Source organism: Aythya ferina, assembly GCF_964211825.1.
Source record: "Aythya ferina genome assembly, chromosome: Z".
Classification (NCBI taxonomy): Eukaryota; Metazoa; Chordata; class Aves; order Anseriformes; family Anatidae; genus Aythya; species Aythya ferina.
In genome coordinates this window covers 24802811-24823637 of record NC_140299.1, presented here as the reverse complement: position 1 = coordinate 24823637, position 20827 = coordinate 24802811, and the positions used below count along the sequence as shown (strand labels likewise).

General features: G+C 35.2%; 2 protein-coding genes across 7 annotated transcripts in view; one reads left to right on the top strand and one right to left on the bottom strand.

Moving 5' to 3' along the window:
* The window catches only part of SCAMP1 (secretory carrier membrane protein 1), a 41700-nt gene extending 30712 nt beyond the window's left edge, over nt 1-10988 (top strand). For all 3 annotated transcript variants that reach the window (XM_084505259.1, XM_084505261.1, XM_084505260.1), the window contains 4 exons: nt 2452-2611; nt 4013-4114; nt 5676-5793; nt 7639-10988. In XM_084505259.1, coding sequence (XP_084361385.1) covers nt 2452-2611; nt 4013-4114; nt 5676-5793; nt 7639-7803 — 545 coding nt within the window. In that variant the 3' untranslated portion in view covers nt 7804-10988. The remainder of the gene's footprint in view (nt 1-2451; nt 2612-4012; nt 4115-5675; nt 5794-7638) is intronic.
* Nucleotides 10989-17513: 6525 nt separating this feature from the next.
* The window catches only part of LHFPL2 (LHFPL tetraspan subfamily member 2), a 132573-nt gene continuing 129259 nt past the window's right edge, over nt 17514-20827 (bottom strand). For all 4 annotated transcript variants that reach the window (XM_084505264.1, XM_084505265.1, XM_084505262.1 and 1 more), the window contains one exon: nt 17514-17955. In XM_084505264.1, the coding sequence (XP_084361390.1) occupies nt 17699-17955 (257 nt within the window). In that variant the 3' untranslated portion in view covers nt 17514-17698. The remainder of the gene's footprint in view (nt 17956-20827) is intronic.

Genomic DNA, 20827 nt, shown 5'->3' with positions numbered 1-20827 from the left:
CGTTTGGGTTTGTTACTTTTTGTAGTTTGTGAACACTTCCCTTTTCAATGAATAAGACCTTCGCAGGTTTTCAAAGACAAATGACCTAAACTACAGATGATCGTGGAAATATAGCCTAAGGGGTCAACTTTTATATATATGTTTTTCCATTAGAAGACTCTTGGCTCATCTATTCTTGTGTATGAGGATACAATCAATGGTATATACATCTGTCTGTGGTGATGTTTGTCTTGCCATTTCCTGAGAACCTCCAAGGATGGACACTTCAAAGACTCTTTCCAGTCTTGGTGGAAATTTTACTTGTTCTATCTGCTGTTGTTATGAGGCACACATTTACTCCCCTTAGTTATTTTCTCTTGAGTAAATTAGCATAGTTCAATCAACCTTTCTTTGTAAGTCATGTTTTCTAGAGTTCTAATTGTTTTTTTGCTGCCTGATAGATTTGGTATTTAGTCCATTCCTTATTCTTATGGCATTTTTATTGTGCGGCATCCAGAATTGGACATTGTGAACTGTGTCCAGTATTTTACTTGAAGGCTTAATATACTGTGTAGAGGGAAAAAATAGAAGTTCACATTTTTGTTAGTATGCGCTCATGTTCCTGCATCCTGTTACAATTCTTGCCTATTGTGCAATAGATTGTTATTTTCTGCTCATGGGGTTTTTTGTTAGTGGCATGTGGTGGCTGTTTTTGTCATAAGCTCATTTAAAATGAACAATCATGAGGTGTGTTGGCTGGCTAGTGGGCTGTGTGTCAAGAGACATTCTTTTTTTCTATACTTCTCTCAGGGTGAATTTCCAAAGTGAATAGTGAATTATGTTTGTGTTGACATAAGTCTGTTTTAGAATCTATCTTTTCCTGTACTTTGCCCACACGTGAGGGATTTCTTTCCCCTCATTTCCAAAAAAAAATAAAAAAAAAATCTACATTTTAAGCGTCTCTGATATGGTTCAAGGTTGTTGTCTTGTGGTGCTTCTCCTTAGGCATCCCATTCCATGTGAGGCATTCTGTTGTAGGCTGGCAGTGCAGCTGGTTCCTTGGGAGACTGGGGGGGGAACAACCAAACACATGCATTTTTCTCAAAGGAGAGGGGGGAAAAAATGCTTGTCCACAGCTAGACAAGGAAATGGCTTTATTTTTCTGAACACTTGTATGTTCAGTGAAGTTATTGTCACTTGGAACAGTGTTAAGATGTGCAAATGCTTTGAGTGCTCTTTATATAAAACTATAAAGTTTTCTGCTTCTGGTCACTCTTAGTGGAAAATATGTGAATTTGTCTGAAGGAAACTATTTTGAGTTCCTTCAGCCTACATGCAATGATGTGTGCATTTTGATTAAACATTTTTTTAAACTAAGTTGATTCAGTGCTTATTTAAGCACTAGTTAAGATGGAACCAGTGTTCTTTGAATAGCCTTTTTTTCAGATTCTTTATAAACATGCCAGTTCTGTTAACGTTACCTTCCAGTGGAATGATTAAAATGTTTCTCTGGCCTTAAATAATTAGTGCTTAAAGGAACTGCTTGTGCATTCTTCTTATAAATATTATACTTCATCCAAATCTACAAGGACAGAAACCATCCTCTGAAATAGCAGAATCACTCCTGAATCATTGGGTATTGCTAAAAAGAGACAAGTTCATTTTTATCTTTTAGCTGTCTGGCAGAACTAACTTCTGTGCCAGATAGCATGAAAGTAGTAGTTGTAGTCTTCCACACTACTGCTGTATCTTTTTTTGTTGTTGTTCCAAGAGTGTTCCAAGAGTGAAGTATGTAAAGTCATAAGGCCGGTGCATTTACTTTAATTGAAATTAGATCATTAAGCTGTACCATGATTTTGTTTTACTGATAAATATATTTACTAAGTAGGTTTTTTTGCTTTACTACATGTAAGACACAGTGTTTGGATAAAAGATTTTTTTTTTTTAAGTTCCTTTCAAATTAGAGCATGTACAGCGCTAAATTTTGTTTGAATTTATATCATTTATAAGCTTTTCTCTTAAACTTAATAATACAGTAGATTCATATGGTAATATTAAAATTGATAGCCTGCATTTATAGAGAAAGTAAACAAACAGCATATTTAAAAAGTGCAAATATCTGTATCTAGTAGCTACTGTGGAAGTCTCAATTACTGCAGCAGTGGAAAGGTCTTTTTTCATCCTTTTAATATTGAAAATTAATTTTTATGACAGTTTTTTCTTCACCATATACCTGATAATAATTGATTTTTATTGTTCATTATTTTCACTTGGGAATATTGGCGTGGAAAGCCGGAAGACTGTATATAAACAAGCTTATTGCAGAGAAAGGATATTAATTATTGTCAGCATGTTTGTATTGTATTTAAAAATGCTCTGTTCATGTGTTACTATAACAGTTATAATAATTTCTTATATTAACATAATTTAATTAAGACTTATTTTATTGCTTTTTTTTTTCTTCTTCTACAGTCCATACAGTGACACTGTTTCTTAATATCTTTGGATGTTTGGCCTGGTTTTACGTTGATGCTACACGAGGAGTTGATTTTGGATTGAGTATCCTATGGTTCTTGCTTTTTACACCTTGTTCTTTTGTCTGCTGGTACAGACCACTTTATGGAGCCTTCAGGTAACAAGTTTACTTTGACTTAGGATATGTTAAAAATACATATTACACTTGTTGAAATGCATTAACATTCCAGAATTCTTTAATTATTAAGACAGCGATTATTTAGAACTATCATAGAATATTCTTTAAAGCATTGACAGTTTTTACCATTAACATAGTATTTGTAGGAAATTAACTTTATTGGGGGCTGGTAACAATTTTAAGGAAAACTCACATTATATTCCTATCCCTTTGCACAAAGAATCTGAGCAGGCTGATAGTTAAGGGTATCTTAAATTTTTGGCTTCCTGAATTAAATTCATAAAACTCTGTTTAAAAATGTTTGTGTTAAGTGAACTGCAATGTCTGCAATTGCCATAGACCTAGATTCTTGAGTAGAGCGAGTATACAATAATCAAATTCAATTTTTCTTTTCAGTTTTTAGCAGTATGTATTTGGCATACTTGTATTTTTTTTCATATTATTTTCATATTAGCTTGTGCAAATGGAAGTTAAACTATATGATTTGATACTTACATGGTTATGACTATATGACTCTTATATCCATATATGATACAATTCTTATCCTTAAGGCTTAAAAACAAGGTGAGCAATGTGGGTGAGAACTGTGATCAACTGAAAATACAGAGAATATTTCAAGTGATAGTTCTCATTAACAGGTTATAAATCTGATATCTCTCTCTTAGCAGGCTTTTCTGGTTTGTCTTGATTTTTATAAATATTTATTATTCCTGATTTGCTGGAGGAATTCAGAATGATACATTACTTTTCAGAATTTTAGGTTTTGTGAATCCATAGCCTGCCTTAGTGAATATTGTTTCGTTGGAAAAGGAAATCTACTACTTGCATTTTCAACTTTGTTTCAGTTGCTCAGCAGAAAATGAGATAATTATTGAACTGAACTGGTTGAGTAAATTGAAATGAAAATAAATTCCCTTCCACGAGAAATGTTACCAATAGCAAAATCTGGTTCCTAAATCAGTTACTAAACTAGTGATTTGTACGTTCTTTAGGACTTTGGTAGGATGCAGATCATGTGATCATTAGTTTTTGAGTTCTGTGAGGTTTTCCCTGTTTGTTTGTATTTCTGTTTTTGACAGGCTTTTAACACTTTTAGTCTTTCAAGTTGGCACTTAAGTAATTGAAATAGCAAGCGTATTTTGTATATTTTGCTTTCAAACAGCAGCTGCTTTAGTATTGTGATCTCCATTGTGTTTCAGGAATTCCATATTAGATTTTATTTCCTTTTGCAAGTAAAAGATTTTCTTCCCATAGTGCTAGTGCTGTAAATTTCAGTCTGAAAGTGGGGTACACTTCTATTCTTCATTCACTGTAGCATTTGTTAAGTCATTCTGTTCCTGGCTACTTGTAATCTTTTTTTTTTTTTTTGCCCTCTTTCAGGAGTGACAGTTCGTTCAGATTCTTTGTGTTCTTCTTTGTATATATCTGTCAGTTTGCTGTACATGTACTTCAAGCTGCAGGATTTCAAAGATGGGGAAACTGGTAAGTATTGTTTGTCTGACAGACAATATACAAGACTACAGAAAACACAAATTTCATACAGCAACTGCAATGTGTTTTTTCAAAATACATATATATTTTTTTGTTTTCACTGAAATTTTTAATTTTAGCACCCAAAAAGGCATTTTTAAAGTGCTCTTAATTAGGGAAAAATGGTGAATATGTGTGAAGTACTGCTGTTATGTGGCTTCTCAAAATTTTATTGTACAATGTAAGCCACCCAGGACTACGCTTTTATCTCCTCTGTTTTAGTGGAGTGTAGAGATGTCATGTGATCTATTTTTAGGATTAAAAAAAAGGAAAATTTAGAGAAAAATTAGAGTAATTTAGACATAATATAATAGTCATTTACATGCTGTTTTGTATATTCAGTTATTTGTAATTATATTAATATACTTCCTACTTGCTAATGAAATTTTCAGCTAAAATTTGAAGAATGGGTTAACATTGTATTCGAGTGAATATGGTGCTCTATCTTAGATACCATTTGAAAAGCTTGTTTGTATGAATCAGCTCAGAATTGTTCATTTTTCTTTATTGCTGCTTATAAGTGTATAGCATTTACCTGAAGCTTTTATATATATATATAACTTTTATTTTAAGCTTCAGGGTGTAATATTTAGATTTTACATGGAAAAGCTGTTAGGAATCATACTGTTCTTGGAGGAAAAAAAAAATAACCAAACAAAATAGAATTAACTAAAAGCATGGTTACAGTAGCCAGATGATATGATATGGAGAACTATGACTGGCTGGTAGTACTGGATCTGGGTAATGACCTTTCTCTGTATCAGTGACATTTTGCTGCAAACTTCCAAACATTTGTACAGCAAACAAAATAATATTGTTTTAGAACAAGAGTATAAGGAAAAACCCCTTTTCACAATTTTTGCTCTCAAATCCAGTGTTTTCCTTTTTAATTGAGACCTTGATTGACATGGGGGGGGAAAAAAAAGTAATTTTAGAGGGACAACTTGCCACATATGTGGAATATGCTTTTAACAATACTTGGCATATGGTTGTGAAAAGTATCCAGATCATCAGAAGACGTTAGAATTTTGTTTAAATTCAGTTTGAATTTTGGATATTTGTGGTGAAGTCCAGTTAGACATCAGATATATCAAAGCAATTTGAAGCAGACAGAGGAAATTTTTAAGGTCTTTGGGTTTACAGAATATTTTTGCTCTTTTCATTGGAAGAATCTTTCCTGTCTTGATGTTTTATTTTCCATAAGACAACCTGTTTTTGTGGTTTCAAATTTGATACTGTACTTCAGTGGTGTTTCAGTTTCCAAAAAATTGAGAGATGTCAAAGATACAGCGATCTTGTAGCAGGTTAATCTGATGCTCTCCTTTCCAGTTTCAAAAAATTATAACATTAATCCCAATCAACAAACCATCACAGTTTTCCTGACTTTTTCTTCAAAAATGTTGGAAGTTGATTGGGACCAGGAGGTTATAAAGCTTCCCTTTGATTTGGATACCTGTTGTTAAGTGGCTCCTATGCTGTGCAAAGTAAAGTTTTTCTTTTCTCCTTTCTTCAGTGGATGGATTTCGTCTCTTACTGGTCTTAATAAAAGTATTCCAGTTGGCATTATGATGATAATCATAGCTGCACTTTTCACAGCATCTGCTGTGATCTCATTAGTTATGTTTAAAAAGGTAAGTTACTTATTCCACTCTTCTCTTTCTATGTTTGGTATAGATTTTGTTTCCCTGCTTGGGAGAGCTACGCTCAAAGTAATGGGTATGACATGATGTTCTTAGGGTCTGCCTTACATATTAACATTTGTGCTTCTATAGTATTTTTTTTTTTCTTGAGCTGTTATTCAAGTTAAATTCAGCTGTTCTTACAATGCAGTTATTTTCTGCAAACTGAGATGGGGAAGAGTAAGTTCAAGTAAGTTGGGAAGGTAAGCCCACAGTGAGTGGGATAAGTGAATTCACTAAGGTTGTAGCTGTAGATATGAGGTTGCAATTTTCAAATCTGTGGTAGTTAATTCATCAGTCTGAGTGAAATACAGTGTGACTCAAATGACTGCTAAATTTTGGATGTTAGAATCATTGCCATTGTTCTATTTTAATCATTGATTAAAATCAATAAAAGATAGAGATGCCTTGAACCTCAGAAAAGCATTTTTATTTTTCTCCTGAAATTGATTTTAACATGTTGACAGTTAATGATTACATTGAATAAAACCTCAAAGGTGTGTTTTTCCCGTGGTTCTTTTTTGTGAATTCCCATCCAGAAGGTCCACATTTAGATAATAACCCTGCTAATAGGTTTTTGATGTTGCTTTGATTAAATTGAGAATTCTGCATATGATGTGCTAGCAATTCTAATAATTCTATCTACCTCACAATTATGATTAAAAGTTTTCACATACCCAGGCTCTTCTGTCCTATATACAGTAAGCTAGAAATTATAAGCATAAACTGTAGATTTCCCTTCTCCTTATTTGTTTTCTGCATAAATATCCAGGGATAGGAGAAAGAAAGAAACAAGAATGTAGAACTTTTTTTTTTTTTAACACTCTTTCTACCACATGCGTCTGGATTATTTAAAAAACCCTGCATACTCAGATGTGGCATGGAAATTGTTTCATTTCTAACGAAAAAGTTGCAACCTTAATTCCACTGCTTCACAGGGATGAAAAAGTTTTTTGACAATTCATTTTGTCAGCTAGTTAAGGAATTGATTAGCTATGAATTTTTAATTCTTTTTTTTTTTTTTTTTAGTTTTAATGCTCAAGTAATTGGAAGTTACTAGGGATTTGATTTTTTTGTTGTACTATAGCTGTGTATTGTTTGAAGGCTTTGTAAGCCATATATTGTTCAATATCCATGCTTATTTTGCAGAGCTATTGATCATCACATTAGTTTAGCAGACAGGTATCAGCATTATTAGCATGTTTTATACTATATTCACTAAGAGTTTAGCTTACTAGGTTCTTGTAAACATGTAAATCAGATAAATTAAAATGTTTCTAAAAAATTATGTAGAAAAATATTTGAGGGTGTTATTGACACAATGGATTCAGAAAAACTTTTTTGATTTTGTGTCCTGCTGTTTCTCTTAACCTGAGCACTTACTAACTCTAACTCAATGAGTTGGCCAAGCTGTAGACAAATTGAGACAGAAGATGCTTCTGCAAGCTATGGTCCCTGTGTAATACTAAGGCTGCAGTCTGTTTGCATATTTAAATACGTTGTTTCAGACAGTAGATACTGTACATGTAGTAAAGACCTATGAGATTCCGGTGAAACAGCAAAAAGCTACAAGTATTGCTACAGCTGCTATTGCTGCTGCTGTGCATGCAGCAAAGCAATGAAAATTTGTAGGACTTGTGGAAAAGAATTCTGTTAATTCGTTTCGACCTTCCCAAACACAAACAAGCCAGATTTCTCCACCACAGACCTCTGCTTTGTGTTTGAGACTTTGCTGTTAATTTTACTAAGAAATGGAAGGGTCGGCACACCTTATTCACTGCTTTCACACCTCCCTAGGTGCATGGTCTCTACCGCACAACTGGCGCTAGTTTCGAGAAAGCACAGCAAGAGTTTGCAACAGGAGTGATGTCCAACAAAACTGTACAAACTGCTGCAGCCAACGCCGCATCAACAGCAGCAACCAGTGCAGCTCAGAACGCGTTCAAGGGTAACCGAATGTAGAGAAATGCAGAAGTCATTACGGTTCTCTTTGATTGTTCTTTATATTCCGGTCACTTATTATATTCCCTAAAAGCCTAGAACAAAATACACACAGCATGTTTGTCTCTTCTTCAGCTGTGCATGGGTAAAATGGGAAATGTTTGGTTTCTTCTATTATAAATTTATTTATTTTTAAAAAAGATAATTGTTCTTTGCCCTTCTGTTATATGTTGCTATCTCTAACATAGAACCTTCCATATCTTATGGGAGACAAATATTTCAACAATTGGCCTGAAAATTAATTGCAGTATTTAATGTTCAAATAAATACATTAGGAATTTGGAGTTTTTTTAGTGGTTCACTCTTCTGTTTTTAAACTTCAGGAAAGCACTTTGTATCAATTATATTTGCTTGTAATAACTGTTTTCCCTATTTCTAGTGTAAGAAGTGGGGTAGACTGAGAGACGTAGTAAGTTAGGTTTGGCTGATACTTCTGCAATTTCAGCTGCTGCTGCTGGAGTACAAATACAAGTAGGGTAAATGTAAATTCTTTCTTTTTTTTTTTTTTTTTTTTTAGATAAGTTTTTTGATATAAACCTGTAAGCTTGCATGAATACTGTTAAGTTACTCAATCATGTTTAAGTAGTGTTTTGGTCCAGAATTTACCTGCACCAGTTTATAGGTTTTGTTTATATCTATTTTCATGGAGTATTCTCTACCTGTGAGAAATGACAATGGTGCATAAACATTCTTTGTAACAGGATGTGTAATGCAATGTACAGTTTAAGGAAGTTAACTGATGGTTTAAATCACAGACCTAAATGATCATATATTTACTATTTTTAATTTCAATATTCATTTCTTGGAGTAATCATTTTGCTGGGAAAGAAATGAATATTGACATTTCGAACACTAGTTTTTTGCCTCACTCCCTTCTTTTACATGCAGTGATATTTTTGTTGTGCTTGAGGTTGTTTTTTTTAAGTAGATTTGTGTTTGAAAGTGGTACTAAATCTCTAGCCTTGTCAGTCACTCTGTTTACTGCTTGTCCAAAAGTCCAAATATACAGTATTTAATTTTCTAACAGGAATATTGTCTAAAATCAAGCTTTTGAAGCAATGGCATTTAACAGATACTTGAATTCATTTTAACATAACTCAGCCATCTCTGTGATTTGATTTAAGCTGAAAATAAAAGCTTCCTAACTATTTTGAGTTGGAAAAGTGAGAAATATACATCTTTCACAAAGTCAAATGTTAACGCATTGAACTGAAGGCCTAAGAGGTTAAATTGGTGCAGTAGAACTGAACAGTCAGTCATGCTACATACCATCACAATGTTCTAGAGTTCAATCAGGTCTTAATATAAATGTTTCTGTCCTTCAAAGGTTATCTGATATTCCTTGATTGACTTGTGAGTCTTATGCATAGTATTTGGGCTGTTCTTTAACTTTTTTTTAGAAAGTGAAAACAGGATGGACAAAGTCATACAAACTAGTGAAATATCACTGTAGCTGAAATTAATTCAGCTCTTAAGAAGAATCACGATTAGTGAGAATCAGTCGTAAGCTTCCGAGGCCCCTCTATGTTCTGAATATGGACTGACCTTCACAGATTAAGTCTTTTTCATTACAGCGTATTTATAATAACACAATAACATTAAAAAAACACAAACTTATCTCAATCCCTTGATCAGTATTACCATTAGTCTGCATTAGCCTCCTTTCTTTTATTAACTTATTTAAATCCAACCTGAATTTGGATAAATGTAGCAGTTTCACCTATGCTGAAGATCATTTTAACAAATATACTTTCTTCTAAATATTCTCTGCAAACTTAAAAGCAGTTTGGTTAGTTTTTACTATACAGGGGCTCTAAAATTTTACACTACTAGACACTCTAGCATTGAACTTAAATTTGTGTGGGATGTTATGAAAAGCTTTCTAGACAAAATAATTCATTTTCTCTTGAGAACAGGTACCACACTTCTAGCAGTACATGATTGTTCTTTTCAAAATCTTTTTAAATTTGAGTGTTTTATCTAGGAACTGTAATATGGATTACTTCTGAATTTAATTTAAACAGTTCTCTTGGATAGCTCTTGAGTATGAATCCCAGGGACAACATCCTTGCAATTAAATTCAAGTTTAAGATTGCATAATAGCGTACATTAGCATAATATATTATGGAGGAAAAAAACAAACAAACAAAAAAAACAACTTTCAGAATAAAACCTGAATTTGGCAGGTAGATTTTTTTTCCCAAATATTTAAACATTCTTTGAGAAAACAGATTTAATTTTCAAAGTCTACTGAATGCTGATTTCTAATGTCATGGGTTAAATAATACAGATTTAAACCTCATATGTGAAATTCAGGATTCACGTACACATGATTTGTTAAACCAGAAGTCTCTGACACTTTGCAGCCCAAAAGGGACAGAAAAGTTTGAGTGTAGCTTTGGCAACAGACGGCTGATGTTTGTTAAAATATTTTTTACTTAACTAAAATGAGATTTTACAGTCTCTTATTAACTATCAGAGTATGGCATCCACTTCAGTTGTCATTTTGTAGTATTGTGGCAAATTGAGTACAAAGTATGAAGTTTAAACACTGGAATGTCAGTAGTCATTGATATGTAATTTAGGAGTTGGTTTTATTTATCTGGGGATGTTTGTATATTTTGTAAATTACTAACAATGCTCTGCCATCCTGGTGAATGTCATGGTTCTGTACAAACACACTTCTTCTGTCCCTCTGTTGCATGTCTGAGTACTTCAGAAGTTTTGTATATTTATTGTATTAACACAGTGTCATAGAATAAAAAAAATACTTTTTTTCCTGGATTTTTGCTCTGTATAGTTTTGAATGAAATAGTTTTTTTTCATTTGAAGTTCAGGATGACACACAGGGCGGCTGATCTATGTAAAAATCTCACTTGTTTTTTGTAATTCTGTATATAAATGCTGTAATTCTGCTTAAACAGGAAAGTAAAATGTCCACTATCAAAATTATACAGTAAGATAATCAGAATTAGCTTACTCAGATATTATGAAGAACGTTTAAATACTTGCAGCCTGCTTACTTGTGCTGTAAAGTTAGAGAGTTAAAATTTAAACATGTTCTGTCATTACTGAATGAAATTCTGCAGCTATTAAGTGAATCCTAAAACATTGTTGAAAGTAAAATGAAGTTGCTGAAAACAGCATTGGTTTGGTACTGTCTGTTTTCCTAATTTCTATTGAATTGACACTTCTGTGTCACTGCTGTCTTGTTTTGTTGTTTTTTTTTTCCTTTCTTCCTGAGGCACTATTTTTTTGACATGATATTAGCTGTAACACTCACTCTATAGTACTGAATTTATTTCCCAGTTTTCCTTGAAGGGCAAAATGAAATAATTTAGATCACCGTGCTGTACTACTACATGCACATATCATGTAGTAGTGAAGTTCTTCATTAACTTAATTCGTTTCTTTGTAATTTACAGATCTAGGGTGAGAGTGGCAGACTAAATGAACAATTTTTGAATTTGTTCATGAATTTGCTCTATGTTGGGGAAGCAAGCACACACAGCAAACAGCACAGAGCAGAGAAATGTGTTTAGAAATAACTTAGTGATACTTATGGAAAGATACTTCTGTCACACACAAAAAAAAGTCATGCACCTAGACCATTCTAATTATAAATTATGAAGAAGGCACAGTGGATCACATAATCAGAAAAGTAAGTGTTAGGTTTCACTCAGTTACAAACTAAGTAGTACATTTTGAATGTATTTTTCCATACAAATTAATTTTATGCCTACAAATAGCTTTTATTCTCATCAGTGTAAAAAATTAAGAAATAGTTCAGATATCTTATCTCAGCAGCAGAATACTAGTTTAACTTCATGCTAGGCTTAAACTAGATACCACGTCTCACACAAGTGAGGAAAAAAGGAAGTGTTGCTGGGAGGTATGACTTTAGGATCATGCTACTGTACATTGGTTTGTGCGGAAAAAAAAGAAATTAATTGTCTAGCTATTTAATGAAAGCATATACGGCTTATCCAAAAAGTTACTTTCATTGGATGACTAGGTAGTCATACGAGGACAACACTTCAGCACAAGCAGTTGCTGTGGAAAGCATCGAGAAGACCAGGTTTTACTCATTTGTATCCCATGTTTCAGGAAGGAAACCTTCAGCTGGCAAGATGAGAAATTTCAGAGACTGATTTTGATGTTGAAGTTGGAGGTTGAGTTATTAATAGGCATTGTGCCTGGAACAGGGCTAATGTACAACCTGGTTTAGAGTCCAGTTGCGTGTGACCATTCACTCAGTTTTTCTGTTTTACAAATGTGTCCATTTAAAACTGTGTAGAATATGCTGGCTAAAGCTCAGTCCATTTTGTTTTTTTAAAAAGAGCTGTGTCTGACCAGTCATGCATTGTCTGAGCTGTAGACATCGCACACATGCCAAAGCACATGTTGCCATGTTGTAGTACAGGGCTGTTGGCTTTTCTGTGCATGCATTTTTGATACTCAAGAGAAAAAATATATATCCTGTTTTGGGTAGTGAGGTGATTTTTTTTGTCCAAGGTAAGCAACCAAACAGAAGTAGTTGGATCAATTGAGAGTAGTTGGAATAATGCAATTGAACTTTTCTTACTAGCTTTTCTCAGAACAAAATAACTACTGATCTTACTGCAGCAGAGTGGTACTTCAATCTGGTTAGGGTGCACTGATTGCTACTCTCTCAGAATTTCACTTCTGTGTGGATACTGTAAATCAAAGAAAAAGACTTTGAAAACAAGTTTTCAATGAATCATAGGAGCAGGACAATGTCTTTATACACCTGTCTCTGGGTTAATAATATATATTCACTTTCTCAATGCATCTGGAACTGAGGAAACAATTTACCAGAACACAGCAATCTATGGGAATTCACACATTTTAAGAATTGAACTCCCCATTTCCCTTTACATTAATTAATCACTTTGAAAAAAAAAAGAGATTTTTGCTATACAAAAAGTGCAGATTGCAATTTCTTTCTACAGTTTTTTGTTTGTTTGTTTGTTTTGTTTTGTAGAATGCATTGTGTATGTACATGTATATATATACACCTGCTTTGAAATCCATAAGGGCGTCTGAAGTAGTGATTCACTGAGTAGCACCTATCCTCTTTTTTCTGGACTGTAGGTTTCTAAAAGATAAGGAAAATGTTTCAAGTTTTCATCAAGAACTACTTTTTGGAAGTTCATAAAATGTCAGAAGCTCAGTTCAATCTAATTGATGTCAATGTAAATTCAATAGAAGTTGGCCTTAACAACTTTCAGAGAAAACAGACTTCCCAACTTTTCATTGAACTACCAAAAGCCACTCCCCTGGTTCTGCCATAAATTTGCTTAGAGTGCAATATATAACCTCTCTTTAGGGTTTGTCAAGTTGCAGGTGAAAAGTAATATGCATCATATCAAATGCTATTTAAAGGTCTGTGATTAAGCAGTTTTTGTTTTATAACTTTCTCTACCCCTCTTTTCATGAGAAAGGAGCTACAAGTGCTTAGTAGCAAAATGAAAAACGTCAGACGTATTTAATTAGAAAGTCTCTTTAATGCAACTGTATTGTATAATGCATAGCTACAGTTTCAAATCACATATTTTTTGATCAGTAGGTGGTAATAATGGTTAAAGTCAGTTAGAAACCTAAAACACTAATAAAATCACTGGGCTGGGCTCTTAAATGCTATTAAAGCTACAATTAAAAAAAACTTGCTCTGGTTAAGCATACTTAATATGTTTGAATTAAGATAGTCAGACTCTTGTTACAGTTTGAAAAACTCACATTTTAATTGAATTTCAGATTAAAAAGTAACACAGGTACATCATTCGTGCTAACAAATGTACATAGTGGTGACTCAGAACCAGAAAAAACAGTACCACAAATAAACCATGGCTCAAAATCTCATCTAGCTGGATTGGCACAGCATCTCTTCCTGTAGAGAGTGGCTGTGCTGTATATGTTGCTGCCATGATCTGCTTTTGTTGGGATCTGTCCTTCCCTTGTTGTAGGCACCAGTGCCCACAGCTTTCAAGGGAGACTAACTCCTCTTCATTTATGACCATGAGTGGCAAGTGAGACACTCTGATGGGGGATAACAATGCAAAATTGAAATGATCAGGATGAAAAAAGAACTTAGACTCCAGAGAACTTTATTGAGTAAAATAGATACAAAGGTGATATAGACAAACAGTAAATAGCTCAGTAGCAATGTTTTTTGCAGTGCATAAATAAAGCACATGAAGAAACCTTGCTGAGCGTTTTCAGCTTTTAGATTGTATTTTGCCAGAGATGGCTGCAGTTTCACATTTCAATTGTCTGTATTACATAGATCTATTTTAGATCCCTCTGGAAGGTTTTTTTTTTTCTTAAATCTTTAAGCTACTGTTACTGTTGTATTCATCCTCAAACTCTGAAATTCTATTGCATTAATCTATGCTTAGTTTATCCACACCATCAAAACTTCAGCCACTTCTTCCCTGGGAAAGTCCCTTTCCAAATATCTTGTTTAAAAGCAAAAACTATGAAAAAAGACATTCCTGTTATTGCACATCTCACACAAATTTGTGTATATATATATATATTTAAATATGCTACAATTAAAAAAAAAAAAAAAAAAAGTATGGCACTTTACAGAATATAAGTTTAAAAAGTTGATCAAACCACAGATGTTTGAAGAATTCTTCAATACCACAAAAAAAATTAAACTGAAGAAATTGGCACACAGGTTTTAAAGAATCCACAGCAAAGTCTTCTAGATCCTATGCAGTGCATATACTTTAACAAGCAGTTACACTCCGCAGTCCCCCTCATGAAATTTATTTAGCTTTAAGCTGAATAATCTTTTTTTGTTTTTTTTGGGTGGTGATGGGGCTGGCTGGGGGAAACATCTTTGAAAGCTGCTGCTGAGGTGACATTCGGGAACAACTTTAAACAGCTGTCAAATTTAATGAGTGCACCCTACATCTGATAAACTCATCCAGAGAAAAGCTGCAATATATACCACCTTATCACTTGCTAGAAAAACAGAACCCTGAGAAAAGAAATTCTATTTTTTTTCCTGTATTTCTTCCCAGCCTGTCTTCTATCTGTGCTATGTAATAAACATAAATATCTGTGCAAGTTAGTTGATCATGCTGCTGCACACCAGGGTGATAGCATACCAGAAACAAGCAGAAAAGCTGTTTTTTCTTGGTTACGAATGCAAACAAAAGCAAAACATGCCACTGAAAATAATTCCTTTGTGTTTTAAAACCCCAATATTAAAAATTTTAAGCCTGCTGTAGATCATAGCAGAGCTTGGCTAGTAATGTATATTAAGGTTGTTCATGATTTACATCTAAAGCAAAGCAGTATATGCCCTTCATACCTTTTGGAAAAACTGACCTTATTCTGGATAATCAAGTGTTGAAGCCAAAGCAGCATTTTCCTCAATAATATAGTTTCAAGACTTGGCAGTGGCAACATTGACATTGGATTGCTACCCACCTAAGACAGGCTAAAACCATAAATCTAATTTGTAATTCATTTTTCACCAACTTACAGGCTACTCTTATTCTTACTAGCCCCTCTTTTCCCATTACACTGTCCACAAAAGCACAACTGAGCTAATGCCCCAGCCGCAGTAGTGTGCACTCCAGTAGAGGGCTCAAGAGGAACACCGGAAGGCTGCGTTGTACAAGCCAGCAGCTGTGCTAGGCTTCAAGTACAAGTAACATGCATGCCCTTCACAGGGTACGTTTGTGTGTCTAGGAAAAAAACACGAAAAGCACAAGTGTGGACAGGGCAATATGGCTGTGGGTGTTTTTTATTTGTCCTCGGACACCGGTTTTCACTAGTAGTTTTGATCTGTTAAACTAAATCTTGCTTTGTGCAGCTAGTTGGCATGAATAGTTTAGTTGCAGACAATAACTTTGTTGTTCTGTTGGTGGTGTTATGTTTTTAAAATGAAATATTAAGAATAAAATTACCCGTTTTAAAATCTAGACTATGGTGGAAGTGGGCTGCAGCAACAGGTGCATGCAAGAGGAGGCTAGATTAAAACAATCCCTTTTTAATATTGCCAGAAGTTAATCCTGGTTTTTGACCAGTGGCTCAGCAGTCACCTCTGCATCCATCTGGCATGTGGCTTGAACACGCACTGGGCACTGATGTGCCCTGGCTGGGCACTGAAGAGCTGAGCCTGCTTTGCTGCACAGGTCAGCCAGGCCTAGGCAGCATCTGGGGGGCACAGCAGGCACTGAAGGGGTGCTCCAACATCGAGACTGCTCGTGCTCGCTTGTTAGCTCATGGCTAGCCCTGTGCTTGCTGTAGTGGCTGCTGAAAGAGACTTGTATTTTGCGTCACCGGGGAGGAGCAGTGTATGGAAATTAGTCTTCTACCTGCAGAGTAACAATTTTTAATATCTATAAATAGCTAATGGCACACTTTGATAGACTGACCCGGCGATAAACCTGAATCTCTGCTCACATTCTACAGTGAAGTGATAGAGAGCATCGCTATTACTGGATGATGTGAAACATTACTACTAAGTAAGATGAAGAATCTAAAATTCACTTAAATTTCATGAGAATTACTTCTCACATGAATTCTTCCCAATGCTCATAGGCCACAGTTGCATCATTCCTTTTTTTTTTAAATACCTTTAAGATTTGTTTTTATAAGTAGTTCTAGTAAGTGATGGGACACCACAAGTAATGCAACCAACTGCCTTTGAGAAAGGAATGTCATTTGTGGCAAGGTCTGTTTTATTTCTGCTGATTTAGTTGGAAAAGGTTCCATACTACATGTGGTTTAAAAAATGGGAAAAGATCTTCCCAGCCATTTAGAATTTGGCATGACTTCCTGAAAAATTTAGATTTCTTAAGGACTCAGTTGGCTCTGGGACATGAGACATACTGATCTGTAGACTATGAATGAAGTTTCACTGGCAAGAGCAAGAATAATACCGTTGAAGTCCAACATTTGATCTACGTTTGTAGAAGAGTCTTAAGCCCCATCCCAGCTGTTGGCATTCACAAGATAATGCTAAGCTGTGCTGTGGGGAATTATCATCTGCTTGGGATTTCAGGGATTTCAAATAAAAGCAGAGTAGCTGTAAAAATACTTTACTGAACATACGGTAAAATGGTATTTCTAACACTTATCAGAGTCAAGTGAAAGCCAGTGTAACAACAGCTTCTGTGCATAGTCTAAACCAAAATAATTTACCTGCTAAACAACAAGGGGCATGCATATTGTGTTGTTAGTTTCAAGCTGAAGAAAGGGATTCAACTTTAACTGCTTAAAGATTAGTGTAAACTGTCATGTCAGCTTTGCTCTCTCCATCATCTTAACACTTCCAAGAAGGCACTGTACTTTCAGGAAGTTCAATATCAAAAAGCACCTCAGTGAAAAATATGGTACCAAACCAGGTGGTGGTGAAAAAGTCACAGATGAGGGGAGCCCTTGGAAACAAAGCCCAATTAAAATAGGCTTCTCCTCTGTATACGAAAAAATGTGCTGGCTTTCATTATTTTAAATCCAGATTCTTCAAAGTGACCAAGGTGGGCAAGGCAATCCGATCTATCAGAATTTGTCAGTCTTAACAATATCCCCAATGTATACATGATTCCTCACATCCCCAATCTGATTAGTATATTCCACAATGTCCTGATAACATAATGAAACTAAAAAATTCGCAAGTATTTACATTCTGCTTTCTTAGAATCCTTTATTTGATCCTCATTGCCCAGCAAAGAAGAAAGATCATTTCAGTAGTTCAGGGCTGGACTGCATGGGGCTCAATCACACAAACGGTGGAAACTGGTAAGTAGATCTCCTTATCCAGTCAATTATACTGAAAATTAATAACCAGGCACTGGTATTTTCTCCACTGGAGTTAAAGGAGGCAGATAAGGTTTTTTCCTTCTTCTATTTCTTCTTGCACTTTGTCACTGGATGTAGCAATTTCAGCTTGCGCCGAGAAGACCGCACAGACGAACGTCAGAACAGTGCCACCAATAGCAGTGTAGAAAGCCCAGCCCAAGGAGCAGTCTCCTAGTTTGTAAGCAGAAGCGTAATGTCCACAATAGCTTATTGCTTTCTGGCATCCCCAACCTGCAGGGTAAAGTATCAAGCCTAAGATAAGGAAGAGGCCTAGAAACAGAAACAGAAAGAAAAGACAGAAGATTAACAAAAGATAAGTTTAACACCAAATGAAACACACGTACAAACAGTTATGACTACTAATAACTGGGGGAAGACAGCTCTTTCATCCACCTTTCCTATTTGTACTTCCTTTACTAATTGTACTAATGCTAAATTGCTGTAGCACTTTGCAGCATTTTATTGAAACCTGGAACTATCCTACATTATATGGATATATATGGATATACATATGATAATGACCTTGTTGTTAATTTTACTCTATGTATTCCTTCCCCGTCGTTTGTTTTCACACATTACTGTTAGGTGTACAGAGCTTGCAAACATTTGAGCATCTCTACATACTGTTATACTTCCATATTTCAAATACGTACAAATGTTTGCATCCACTTAACAAATTTTTATTTAGCTTTATTTAGTCATTCATAAATGTTTGTCCTTTTCCTCTGGATTTGTCCTGTTTATTTTCTTATCTGGAAAAATCAGTCTCATAGAAATCTCCTTACATGTCCACATTAGGACGATGTAGAAAAATCATCCAGCAATTTCAATAAGCTTCTTCTGCAATGAAGAGACTCTGGAGTCAGCCACTAATGAACGGATGTAAGTATCCACTGCCAGTGTGTAGGTAACACTGGGCTCTTCTAAAGAGGTGATCGGCTGCTGCACTTACACAGGAACTTACACAGGAAAGAAAGTTTCTAGCAATGGAGAAGCGAAAGTCTCAGCTCCTGATCGTAATAAACCACTTGAACTTATTTATTGCACTTCTGGCTGGAATTAAAAAGCTCAGAGGAGATGTTTTGCTCATCTGATTGTCTCTCTTATTGATAGTTTTCTCTGAGGACCAATCTTTACCTAAGCAGTGAAGGGCTTCATTAGGAAATGAAAAGGTCATATTAGAGTCCCTGTACACATGATGCATCTTTGTACAAAGGTTAGAGCTTTAATCAAAATGCCTAGTATGCTAGAGGTTGTAGTGCTTTCATGCAAACTCTGCTAAAAATCACAGCGAGTTAAAAGCTAATCTCCTTCCTACAAGGTACACAGCTAAACATCAAGGCAACACATAGGTATTTACATTTGCTTTCTACTGTTTTCTTTCAACTTTTACTCAGAAGAACAGGAAGAATTACACAAAGCAGTTTTTGCATAAAGACAACCAATTCATCCAGAAAATGAATACAGCCTTCCAAATCACGTAAATATTACACCTGATTTATTTGTCCTGCACTGTAAAGCCCTTTATTCAGCCTGGCATCTTGAGGATGATAGCAAGCAAAGGTATTATCACCATCTATAAGTGAGCTGAAAGTTGTGCTTTTTATTTGAGGCACTGGTTCATTCCTAGATTTCATCTTATACCAGACTTTCTACTGGCTGATGAAACAGAAAAGTCTTCTTGTTTTCTGTACTAAGAGATTACCAAGAACAATTGTTAAGACTTGTTCCCATCTTCTATGCAGCTAGAACAGCCCATTCTGCAGTACATTAGATTCCCTTAATTGTTTGTTTAAAGAAATTCAGCCAAATTAAAAATAATAATTCCTAAGAAAAGCTGAGTCCTTGCTAGTAAGCATAGAATATACACAAAATGCAAAAACATCATCCAACTGTGTGAAATTAATGTCTGCAAATGCCAGACATTTCACAGAAGTCATTAATCCAGTATTTTTCTAGTGATGATAGAACAACATCGGCATGAATGAACTAAATGCCACTAGTTTTGAGGGCAGCAAAATCTGCTAGTGAATGATACCCATTCTCTTTGAAGGGATTTCATCACTGTTTACATTTGAGAACCAGCGACAGATTTTGTGCAGTGTTTCCTGTCTGATTGGCCTAACTACATTAAGTGTAAAGCATTGCTTTATCTTGGACGGACCTGGATAAGCTGTGCTTTCATCCTGCTGAGCCCAGCAGCCATTTCAGACTAAACACCAGCAGTTCCTCTCCTCAATTCATCACTAGTTTCCTGTTCAGCGTAACCAGCATGACTAAACAATGTATTTTTCTGACTGTACATTATTAATATGTTCCAGTTGCCATTTTCTCTAATGATCACAAGCCCTTTGTTAGTTAAAAATCACCAGCACTGAATTACAAAACCAGGCCTGAAATGCCACTGTAGCTGCTGCTGCCAAGGAAGCTTTTGACGTTCACTACCCCATCACTAACAAACCTGGAGGTCCTGCGTTTAACTACAAACTAGCTTCCGGCTGAGTCACAGCAGGACTGAGAAGTTACATCCACCTCTTTTAACCAAAAATAGAGTGCTGAATGACCCCTGAAAGCTACTGTTTCACGAGATGTATTGCCCTGGTTGAGAAGCCACTACCCAAAACTCAGCCACCACCAAAAGGCTGCAGAAGTCAAGTGTAGTCATCAGTACGTTACTGAATTCATTTTTTCTTTTTTTTTTTTTTAGAGTACAGAAAATTCCTAAAGAAATGTTGAATGCAGCCCACAATTGGATAAACTACAGCCACTTTCTCGGTCAAAAAGATCTGGAGAAAATTTAACTGTGACCATGGCCACAGCCCAGATTTTCACCTCTTTGTCCCCATCCCCTCCAGGTAGCTAACTTGTGAATCACATGTTGGCCTATGGTAATAAAGGGGAAAAAAAAAAAAAAACAAAAAAAAGTTTTCACCACTGAACCTCCTATCTACTCAATTTCAGTGCAGACACAGAGCTTCTGAGAACACACCTCTTCTCACTATCACTAATATTTTACGTCATTCGTAATTTCAGTAATCCCTGGTTCCTACTTGTTAGGGAAAGCTGATAACGATTATCCAATTAAGCCAGTTCAGCACACGCACAACAGAAATGGCACTCCTTGACACCGACTATCAGCGAG